General features: G+C 39.9%; 1 protein-coding gene across 4 annotated transcripts in view; it reads right to left on the bottom strand.

Annotated features, from left to right (window-relative positions):
* Positions 1–622: 622 nt before the first annotated feature.
* Positions 623–12,120, bottom strand: part of frem1a (Fras1 related extracellular matrix 1a) — a 189,282-nt gene continuing 177,784 nt past the window's right edge. For all 4 annotated transcript variants that reach the window (XM_059974686.1, XM_059974685.1, XM_059974688.1 and 1 more), the window contains 4 exons: positions 9,790–9,921; positions 7,365–7,480; positions 6,517–6,602; positions 623–2,144 (listed from right to left, as the gene is read on the bottom strand). In XM_059974686.1, coding sequence (XP_059830669.1) covers positions 1,945–2,144; positions 6,517–6,602; positions 7,365–7,480; positions 9,790–9,921 — 534 coding nt within the window. In that variant the 3' untranslated portion in view covers positions 623–1,944. The remainder of the gene's footprint in view (positions 2,145–6,516; positions 6,603–7,364; positions 7,481–9,789; positions 9,922–12,120) is intronic.

The raw sequence follows: 12,120 nt of genomic DNA on the forward strand, positions 1-12,120 counted from the left end.
TGTAGACTAATTTGTAAACATTTTGAACCATGGTGACTTATGGCAATTGAACAAGGAGCTGAGCTCGAGCTAAAGTGAGAGAACAGATTAGCCATGATTTACTGAGTACAAAGCAAGCTCCAGAGCATATATCACCCACTCCTGCATAAATTTTCAATGCCTTACACAGCAGATTCTGGGGCAAATCAATAACGAATGGTAGTTAACTATATAGAACCTCCATAAATAATACTAGCTGACTTTGTTATTGTAAATTAAATCTCCACTAATAAATGATGATTTTTGTCAACCTCAGCAACAGTTTCTCTTCCCACAGATGTAGCGTAGTGGTTCGTATGGCACTGTTAGAGCTTGGGGCAGTGGAGTTCAGAGTTCAATTCCAACGTCCCTTGTAAGAAAGTTTGTATGTCTTTTCTGTGTGCGCATGGGTTTCTTCCGGGTGACTCAGTTTCCCAGTCCAAAGATGTACCGGTTTACTGATCACTGATTTACTGATCACTGTAAATTGTCCTGTGATTAGGCAAGGGTTAAATTGATGGGTTGCAGGGTGGAATGGATCAGTGGGCTGAAGGGCCTGTTCTGCACTGTATCTCTAAATAAATAGTACATTACTACAGAAAAATGTTGTAAGGCTCATTATAATTTTATTTATAGCAGGAAAAGGAAATGTTAAAATACTGACAGAATTAAAGAGGCTTTGCCATAAGTATACAGATTAAAATCATTCTGCTTGGAAGAGGGAAGAGAGCTACCCACACAAACAGAGACACATTGAACAGATGCTTTGAAACAATATATTCCTTCATCGTAAAAGCTGTCCCATTGATTACGTCAGGAGGTTTTTGGTTTCACCTCAGCTCCTGATGGGGTGGAATCTCTATCAGCACTTGTGTGCCCAATGTTGGAAGGTCATTAAGAAATGGATCGGCTATTTGAATATTAAATGTGATCATGTGACCTAATCTCAGTATATCACAGAATTTGCAGCAATACCATCATGAAAAGTCCCTGTTCTCACAGAAAATCATCTAGCATCTCATAAAAGTAATAAACACGCCCAATGGTGCATAAAATGCATACACCTTTGAATGGCTCCTTTTACATGGGATTACTCTCCAATGACTAGTGCCAGGAGAGTTTGCAAAGTTCAGTGATAAGAACCAGTAATTTTTTCACCAATAATGAAATCTTGTTTTCTAGATGTGAGTATAATCACCGGGGTGGGGGATGGAGAATGCAAAGCCATTGGGTCTCCTTTCATGTAGATGGACTGTGAGAAACGTGTCCTCAATAATCTGGCTGTAGCAATGGAATGTCAATGTTTTGTTTGTTGATAGATGGTTTTTGCCATTGACAATGTTATTGACAGATAACTTTGGTCATTGCCTTTCCCTTATGCCTGACACCCAAGCCCAGTGACCAGGTTCTGCAGAGTTTGGAGTCTACACACTGAGATGTTGAACTGAGAAATATGGATCCCCCATCAAAGCACCATCACTGCATTGAGCTTCATGGCCCTTATGGAATGGATAGACCTCACTTATGAATGAGGGCTATTAAAACTGTTGATAAACTGTCCAAGTACTTGCCACACTCAAATGTATCCCCACTGCATAGGTTATAGTCCTGAAAAGTTCTATATTTTAGACATTCCTCTTCTCTAAATGAGAATATATTTCAACACTGCCAAGTGCAATCCCTCACTAAATGTCACAATTAGCATTATTGCTCTTCATAATGCTAATTATTGCTGGGAGGTATAATGCAATTAGTAATGAATAATCTGACTGCAGTTCTGTACTGCCACAATTTCATTCAAAAATCCATGACATAGTGAATGGTGGTTAGAAATATACATGCTGGTGCACTTCCAAATTTAGTAAATAAATACTCTAGGATTACAATATGTTCATGTTGACCTCAATGAGAATATCCATCAATTTATTAATGAATGGAGCATACGTAGTAATGTGGCTTTCCACGCTTGCAATTTTTCACCTGCCACTTCCCTCTTCTCTTCACCAGGACACAGTTCTTTCCTTTCTTCCTCAATGCAGGGGGGGAACCTCGCTTCCAATTTGTGAACAACACTTGTTCTCCTCCAGCCCAATCCCATTTGCCTGGCCTGATTCTGTCACTGAGGCCTGAGAATTTGAAGGAAATTCATTCATTCAGTGGATGCAAGTTGTGCAGATACTAGTCAAATAACTTCTCTTCAATGCATAAACAATAAATGTAGAATTAAAAAATATTTACATTTATATATGGGTTAATAAGAATGCGTAAAGGATTTTGACGCACAATGAATCATTTGAACAACTTAGCCGTCAGTTAACAAGTTCAAAAATAATTAACAGGAATGAACAGCTAACAGTCTTATTTAATGTTTTTAATCAAAATTGTTGCTTCAAGCTTTGAATAATTTCTACTTCAGCAGTGAATGTATTGAGGCACTGTATATTTAATTGTCAAGAACATTTAATCGGTTTCCATACAGATTTCTCAGTTCACTGAAGTGTTTGTTGCTATGATGGCCAAAGCCAGACATTTATGTGACATAAAAGGTCTGAGGTGCATGGTGGAACTTGAAACAATCTCCTTTTGCAGCAGTCTACCTTCTGCAAGTTGCCAGGCACATTATATATACCTCCAAGCAGAAGACCTGGCAAGGAGTCAGATTACCTCCTTATGCGCTGTAACATTTTTACATTATTCATGTGAACTGAAAATTAGAAAAAAAACTGCAGATGCTGGAAATCTGAAGCAAAAACAGAAAATGCTGGAAAAGCACAGCAAGTCAGATAGATTCTATGCGAAGAGAAAATGTCAATATTTAAGGACTGAAAAATAAATTAATAGAATTCTGGATATTAAGAAAATCAAGGGATGTGGATCATTATACTACAGTGGGATGGAAACTTGTCCAAAACATTATTGAAACAGTGGACTGGTCTTGTATTCTCTTACAATCCGAGTCTCTTGTACAACAGGATCACAATATGAAAATACATGCTCATACATAAAGAGAGAAATGTTTATGTTGAAAGACACATTATAACCTCATTGAACGTCATTGAATTTTTTTATCAGTGTTTTCTGAAATACATTTTTTGCGAGAAAATTGACTGGGCAGCTCTTTGTATGATATAAGGAAGCAGTTAAAACAGAGAAATAATGGAACCTATATTTGGACATTGTTCATTCTATAAGTCAGATACAATATATAGTTGATCGTGGTGGGAGTATTCAACAAGACTGATGAAGAAAGAGGATGTTATAAGGATTGCTCAAAGCCATTTAACTGTGAATCCAGTAAAATGATAGTGCAGAGCATGCTAATAAAGACTGTTGGTACTGCGTTAACATTGTCTGAAAGAAAATTAGCATCAGATTAATGTTAGCCAATCAAGAAGAGCTGAAAGGTCTCACTTCTTTCTCAACGAAAGACACAATCAGTTCCCTTCCAGAACCACCCTCCACCATATGACTAGAACTGGTCCTCAACCTCAACGATTTCTCCTCCTCCTTCTCCCATGGGCACACACATGGGCCCCAGCTTTGTCTGCCTTTTCATTGGCTATGTGGAACAGTCCATGTTCCAAGCCTTCTCTTGTAATACTTCCCAACTCTTCCTGTGTCACATTGACAACTACATTGGTGCTGATTCATGCACCCATGCTGAGCTTCTCAAATTCACCAACTACCACTCTGCACTTAAATTCACTTGCTCCATTTTTTATATATCTCTCCTCTCTCTTGGTCTCCATCTCTGGAGACAAACTGTGTACTGTCTCCTGTAAAAATGCTGTTTCCTTCTCTCAGTTTTGTTATCTCTGCTGCATGTGTTGTTCCTGGTTGAGATTTTCCTTTACAGGACATCAGAAAGTCCTGCCTCTTCAACGAATGAGGTTACCCTTCCTCCAGTAATGATGCTAGCCTCACCCGCATGGACATCCACACTCACCTCATCTTTCCACCACATTAACAAGGAAAGAGTTCCTCTTGTCTTCACCTACTACCTCATGAACTTCTGCATCCAACATATCATTCTCTGCCACATCTGGAATGTTCACCAGGATCCTACCACCAAACGCACCTTACCTCACCCTGACCACCACCACCCCCCCAAATCTCCGCTTTCCGCAGGAATCACTCCCTTCATGATTCCCCTGTCCATCTGTCCCTCCCCACTAACCTCCCTTGTGGCATATATCTCTGCAAGTGACAGAAATCCTACACCTGCACTTTCACCTCCTCCCTTACCTCCATTCATGGCCCCAAACAGTTCTGCCAGGTGAGGCAACCTTGGGGTCATCTATTGTAACTGCTGCTCCTGAGGCAGCCTCTTCTACATTGGTGAGACCTGATGTAAATTGGGGGACCACTTTGTCAAGCACCTCCATCCCATCCGGCAAAAGTGGAATCAATTCCTATCCCCATTCTTGTTCTGATATGTCAGTCCACGGCCTCCTCTTCTACCACAATGAGGACACTCTCAGGGTGGAGGAGTAACACCTCATATTCCATCTAGATAGCCTCCAACCTGATGGCATGAATATCAATTCTCCTTCCGGTAATTTTACCCCTCCCACTTCCCTCTTCTATTTCCCATTGTGGCCTCTTACCTCTTATCTTCCCTCACCTAGTGCCCCTCCTTTCTCCCTTTCTCCCATGGTTCACTCTCTTCTCCTGTCTGATTCTGTCTTTTTCAGCCCTTCACCATTCCCAGATCCCTGGTTTCACCTATCACCTTTCTGCTAGTTCTCCTCCTCCGCCCACCTTTTTATTCTGGCATCTTCCCCCTGCCTTTCCAGTCCCGAGGAAGGGTCTCAGCCCGAAACACCAAACTGTTTATTCATTTTCATGCCTGACCTGACCTCCTGATTTCCTTCAGTATTTTATCTGTGTTGTGCAAATAATTGATGGTTAAGTAGGACAGTTAATTATTGAATAGTTGTGAAGATTAAATAAAACACAAGAGTGAGTATCAAGTAGGCTATTAGTGTCAACTAGATAAATAGTTTATAAACTGCTTCTAGAATTTTATATTACCATGTCATTATTCTCACAAAAGAGAGTTAATTTGCCTTCTGCTGGAGCAATGACCTACTATAAAGTCAAATGGAAACCTTATACAAAAATGCAATGTGCACAATGCTGTCACAGATGCCTAATGGGGTATAATGACATTTCACAGCAATGATTGGACAGGGAGACACCTGGTACTGACTATTAACACTCCTAAATAGCTGGGATATGGATTAAACCAACAAGAAGTGTAAGTGCTATCCCAATCCGATGCCTATGGGCCTACTGCCACTTTTATATCAGCAGGCAGTGCATCATTTAAATCTTAGAGAGATAGGACATGCATTTAAAAATATTTAATTTAATCAAGTTGTTAGTTCTGAACTAACAAAGCAGCCGGCCTGTTGGATTCCCAGGCCTAAGGCAATCCAGCAGCAAACTACTCCATGAGGGCCAGAAGCAACAGCAGTGCTAACATCTGGCTCTCTTGTGAAGTTTTTAGCTTGCCTCCTGCCTCTCCCTACTCGACACCTACTCATTATCCATGATCCCTCACCCCCTGTTCTGTCCCTTGTTTTTCTCCTATCATCTTAGTTAACCATTGCCTCAGTATAGCCCATGCTCTTCACGCCCCAATCTGTGTTCAGCCCATCCTCTTCATTCAAAGTCATGCTCGACCTTCCTTGAGGTCAATCTCCAGTCAGGTCACTTCTCATGATCACAATGGTAACTCCATTCTCATCCTTAACCCTGAGCTTTCACTGGCTTTTCTCCTGATTCTGAGTGCTATGCCAGCATACCTCCAATTTTGCCCAGTTTATCCAATTGAGGTAACTGGAACTGCAAAACAGAACAAGGTAATGATGATGAGATCCTACTGCTAAATCAGCAGGACGTTTGTATGATTCCACGTCCTCATCTGCTTTTGGTTCTACTCACACCTTCCCTGCTCTTCATAAATATCAGGGCAATGAAGAGCACAACTGATGTAGCTCTGCAGATGCTACATTGCTGGATGGAAACCTAGTGGCCTATCAGAACAAGCATAATACCACGTTACTCATAGAGAATGTTAGCCATGTTATAACTTCAGGGGCAGCAAAGAAGAATCCCTGTGGAAATTTTGGGGTTAATTATTATCAAAAATGAAAATGAGAGTTATATAATATTAGGAAAAATATCAATGTTGTCTCATTGACCATCATATCATTGTCTCCCTGGAGCTCTCTCTTGCTCCATTAATTATTTTATTTTAACTAATTAAGGCAGAGGTTAGAAGTAGAGGGTTGCCTAAAAATATGTGTAACCCCTGAACTGTCACTGTGGCTCAGATACTCCAGCATTAGTGCCCACTAGACTGTTTCAGGTACAATCATGGAGCTTCTTATCTCATCTGCTGAAGAGGAAACATGGACTCAGGAATTTAGAAAATTAGCACATGCTATCAACCAAACATTAACAACAGAACAAGGCGAGGTGTTTACGTACCAATCCAAAAAGGTCGTCTTCCACTGAAATCCCACAACCACTCCATGTCCTGTTTGGTGATGACACTCACAAGGTTGCCACGGTGCCTGTTCAAAGTAGGACTTTAAGACTTGGATTCAAAGTGGATATTAACTATGCTTTAAGTTTTTATTTAATGAGATGACATTTTGCAATAACAGTTTTGCTGCTATGTTCATTTGCAATGTCTTCCATTGCTATTGCAGGAGACACTTGGAATGATAAAATATATTTTCATGCAAACACTGTAGTCATTGCTTAACAAATATAAAGTGTTTCTGACATGAAGTGGACTACATTTCTCAGATAACTGTCATGAGGAGTTGCAGGCAGTGAGTAAAAGATCTATTTTTGAGAGACTTGTATGAATAATTCTAGCTGGTACTATTACCTCATGAATATTATTATTAAGACGTCTACCAAATATTGAAGGGCCTAGATAGACTGGATGTAGGGAGGATGTTTCCAATAGTGGGAGAGTGTTGGACCGGAGGGCATAGCCTTACAATAGAACAATATCCTTTTATAACAGAGATGAGGAGAAATTTCTTTAGCCAGAGAGTGGTGAATCTGTGAAATTCATTGCCACAGATGTTTGTGGAAACCAAGTCACTGGGTATATTTAAAGGGGAGGATGATGGCCTATTGATTAGTAAGGACATCAAAGGTTACAGGATTGAGCAGGAGAGTAGGTTTGAAAGGGAATATAAATAAGCCATGATTGATTGATGGAGTAGACAAAATAGGCTGAATGGCCTAATTTCACTCCTATGTCATATGTTCTTAAGCTGAAGCAACTAAATTAGTCAAGGTAACACATTAAGTCTCACATCTCCTTGCAAGCTCGAGCTGCTGCAGTCCAGGTTGCCTTGTGCTGGGTATTCAGATAGTAGCAGTGATTGTTGTGCAAAGTCCAACCAAAGGGACACTGTTTGGCATCTTGCTCCTGAAAGTAAAGATTGCTCTTAAATATTCAACTTATTGTAAAAGGTTCCACACCTTGTATTCTAATATCACTATCAAACTTGCTCCTTATATTTCAAATCTGTTGCAAATTTACAATATAATTCTTATAATAAAATAAATATATAATAATATATAATAAAATATTGACTGCACGAAGTTGGGGAACTAAACTGGATAAAGCTGGAAAGGTGGTTTGTAATGTGTAGCAAAACCCAGTATATACTGATTACACTGTTAGAATCATTCAGAAGAATGATAACTTATAAGCAAGCTATCACTAATCAACCTAAATAGGTCTAACTGAGCCATTTGAAGGTGAATGCGGTAAATGGAAAATGATTTCAGAGGCTTCAGTAGCTACATGGAGATAGCGTATCCTGAGAGGAACAGGTAACATAGATTCCCTGACATAAAAGTAGGGGTCTTGGGAGACAAAGTGAAGAGAAAAAGAGAGGATCTCTTACCTCAAGGGGACCAACATTATCTCAAAGCTGATAGTCAAATGAAAACTAGCTTTTCAAAAGACATTTCTTTCAGTTTGGTGTGAGTTTGGATACATTTTCTGGCCTTGGGGAAAAGGATGAGAACATTTTTTGTGAATGAGATGCGTGAGAGCTCAGAATCCCGTAGAATTATACAACATGGAAGCAGGACTTTCAGGTCCATGCCAATCAAGCCACACATCTAAGCTGTTCCATTTACTGGTATTGGGCCGATATCTCTCTTTAAACTTCCCTATCCATGTACCTGTGCAAGTGATCGTTTCCATATAAAATATTAAAACCACTACAAAATGGGGGTAAAAACAGGGAGAATTAGTGACACTCATGATAGGACCAATAACTGCAAAATTAGTTGTGAAATCAGTCACATTGCTTGCAATCAATGATGTTACTGTCAGATTAAACTCCGACTTGAATGTCTGCTGGTAACCATATAACAATTACAGCATGGAAACAGGCCATCTTGGCCTTTCCAGTCCATGCCGAACACTTACTCTCACCTAGACCCACCTACTTGCACTCAGCTCATAACCCTCCATTCATTTCCTGTCCATATACTATCCAATTTTTTTTTTAAAAGACAAAATCGAACCCGTCTCTACCACTTCTATTGGAAGCTCGTTCCACACAGCTACCACTCTCTGAGTAAAGAAATTCCCCCTCGTGTTACCCCTAAACTTTTGTCCCCCAACTCTCAACTCATGTCCTCTTGTTTGAATCTCCCCTACTCTCAATGGAAAAAGCCTATCCACGTCAACTCTGTCTATCCCCCTCATAATTTTAAATACCTCTATCAAGTCCCCCCTCAACCTACTATGCTCCAAAGAATAGACCTAACTTGTTCAACCTTTCTCTGTAACTTAGGTGCTGAAACCCAGGTAACATTCTAGTAAATTGCCTCTGTACTCTCTCTATTTTGTTGACATCTTTCCTATAATTCAGTGACCAGTACTGTACACAATGTTGTTCTTGCTGTTCCTAACGTGACCTCAGACCTAATTTCACACTGCAACTACTCCACTTCACAGTCAGAAAACAAACCATGAGTTCCAACTCCATCAATTATTACGCAACTGAATGGACTATCAGGGACCCAGGGAATAATTCACTCCTGATATTTAAAATGTGCATCAACCCAAATGCAGATTTTGGCAACAGAAGTATTAATCTATTTACTATTTGTGGTTATAAAATTATCTTAGAAGCTCTCAAGAAAAATGCTGTTTAATTACTCAAATTATAAAGATCATTTACTTCACTTCAGTTTTCTCCATTAATCAACACTGATGTAATGGATTCCAGAGATTCAGCCCTGCTTTTTTCCAGGTGAGTAATGATATGGTAAGACATGGAGAAGAGAGTAAAGTTAAAGGTTCTGCTTGGAATTGAACTTAATATATATAATAATTTAACAGTCGCACATAAAAATACCATATTAATAAGAGAAAATAAATTTTTCTTTGCACCACCTCAAAGCCGTTTGTAAGTTTATAGGATCATATTTGATTTAGAATTAAATTAGTGACAGTTTGAGTTCCAAACAGTTTATGGAAATGTGAACAGATGCCTGCTCTAAATGATTTTAAGAAATGGCAATACCCCAGGAAAAATATATACTGTACATGAATCACCAAGTTTTGCTCCACAGAACAACCAGAGTGCGGATCTTAGAACCATTTTCTTAAAATGAACTAGTAGACAATTGGATGTAGGCTAAAGTTAAATCCAAGTCTGTCTATTCATGGTGGTATTATTTTTAAAAGAGCACTTCAAGTCCCCATCATACCTCATATGTTGGGTTCCAAGACTTCCATGAAACTCCATCACATTGAATCATTTTCTGCTCACTTTCATCATAATACAGAAGGCCTCTGAGGACTGGAGTGCACCGCTTTCCAAAAGCAATGGTGGGATAGTCCTGAAAAGAGCCGCACTATTACTTTCAGTTGTTAAGAAAGGGAAAGATATTTCAGAAATTGTGTTGGAAGATCTTTGATAACTTGCAATGGCTTCCTGATTGTAAGATTTAACACAGAGAAAACTGGGACACACAGCAATTATTTTCTTTGCACGCACGCTGGAAATTCTGTTGCATAAGTTGCTTAACTACAAATGTTTGTACATAGAATAAAAACTGGAGAATGCTGGAATTGGTTTGCATTGCAAGAGTCAAAGACGGTGTCAAGCAACAAGTGCCAGAACTTGGCTACATTCAACCATATTGCATTTAGTTTTCAAGTCCCTGATGTTTTCAAATATGCAAAAGAGCTATGTAGACTTAACCGTCCTTACATCAACAGTGCAAATTCCTCTCATCAGTTCCTCACTGCCTTTAGCTAACCCACAGATCACACTGTAGCACGATAACTCCACGTTCTCCAGAAGGTGTCCACTCATTCGGAGGGTCACTGGGGCAGGATTAACAACAATCATGCATTTACTCAGACAGTCATACATCAGTGGATTTGGATAAAATAGTTAAGTTTTCAACAGATTACTCTAACTGGTAATTGGAAATTTGTTTATTATTGTCACGTACCAAGGTACAGTAAAAAGCCTGATTTGCTTGCCATCCAGGCAGATCGGTCCATATGTAAGTAGTAGAAATGGAAACCAGAATGCAGAATATAATGTTACAGTTACAGGGCAAATGCATTGCAGGGAAACAAGTAAATTGAAAGAGCCTTGATGAAGCAGATGTTGCCCCTCAAGGGCCCTAAACAGAATAATACTGGAGAGAAAGCACTCAACATGTGTAATACTAGCAAGTATCCCAGCCACCCTCTGCGGGCTTGTAAAGTGTATGGAGGAGTCTCTCAAGACTAGAACAAGCATTTGCGATGACATTTTTGTCCATGGAAAGAGTGGACACAATTGCAGGACATCATGCAAAATTGCATCAAGGGTGCACGTTTAACAATTCTTGGCCATGAGCCTGGTCCCTCATAACTAGCAAAAAGAGGGCAGCGAGTTCATAGAGGGCATAAAAGTGAAGGGTTTTCTTCAGGCATTTGCCCTCCTACTCTCTGCCTCATGCTGGGGGTAAACAACGTTCTGAGAAGGGAGTGAGAGCAGCCAGTGGTCACGCTCTGAAATATAGGCAAGAGCAGGGATGAGGTCCTGCAAAGGGATTTTAGCTAGGAGGTAGAAAGTTTAAAAGTGGGATTTGCAGAGTTGTAATTTTAGGATTACTACCTACACAATGTGTTAATGAGGTGAGAAATACTGCAGCTCAATATGTGACTAAGGCTACATCCACACTAGACCTGATAATTTTGAAAACGCCGGTTTCGCATCAAAACGATAGGCGTCCACACTATGCGTTTTTAAAAATATCTCTGCCTACATTGAAACGGATATTTTGGCAAATCTCCTCCTACTGCGCATGCGCAGTACACATCTACCGAAAACAAGCGACATGTTTCGTGTCGAATTTCGCTGTGAAAGACGGTGCACATTTGTTCAGTTACAGACTAGAAAAACTTAAATGACGGGCTGCTGTTGGCTCTCGCGCAGGAGGACTTAAAACTGAAAAAAAAAACAAATACTGGAGCGTATGGAGGCAACCGACAGGGAGTTCACAGACCATATGACCCGGCAGATGACGAACGTTGAAAAACTGACGAACTCTGTTATATTGATAAAGCCCCTTGTTAAATGTATAAAACATGTCTGCATCAATATTATCTTGTATTTCCATACAATGTTACATAAGGCTGTTACACATCTATTGTCAGAGAAGTACTTGCATAAATAGGTAAACCACCTCCATACAAGCAAGGACAGAAAACAGGGCAAAGTGAGTATATTTATTTATTCATTAAGTTATGGGTCAAAGTATTTGGTGAGTACATTTCTAACTCCTCTGGCTTCTGTCTCATTGCCATCTGTTCTGAAATGATTAGGTTGCATTCGAGAAAGCAATGAAATGGCGTGCTGCCATCACCATCTGTCATGACAGCGTATTCAGATTTCTCCAGTTACCCCGACCACACTGATCTGCTCAAGTGGTGTTTTCAAAGTTACACACCCTGAAGAGCATTTCTGAAAAGCTCTGGTTTCGGGGGACGAAAATGCCATTTTAGTGTGGGTAGAGGGTCAAAACGAAGAGAAAAAG

The sequence above is a fragment of the Hypanus sabinus genome, chromosome 7 (genome assembly GCF_030144855.1).
Source record: "Hypanus sabinus isolate sHypSab1 chromosome 7, sHypSab1.hap1, whole genome shotgun sequence".
NCBI classification, from domain to species: Eukaryota; Metazoa; Chordata; class Chondrichthyes; order Myliobatiformes; family Dasyatidae; genus Hypanus; species Hypanus sabinus.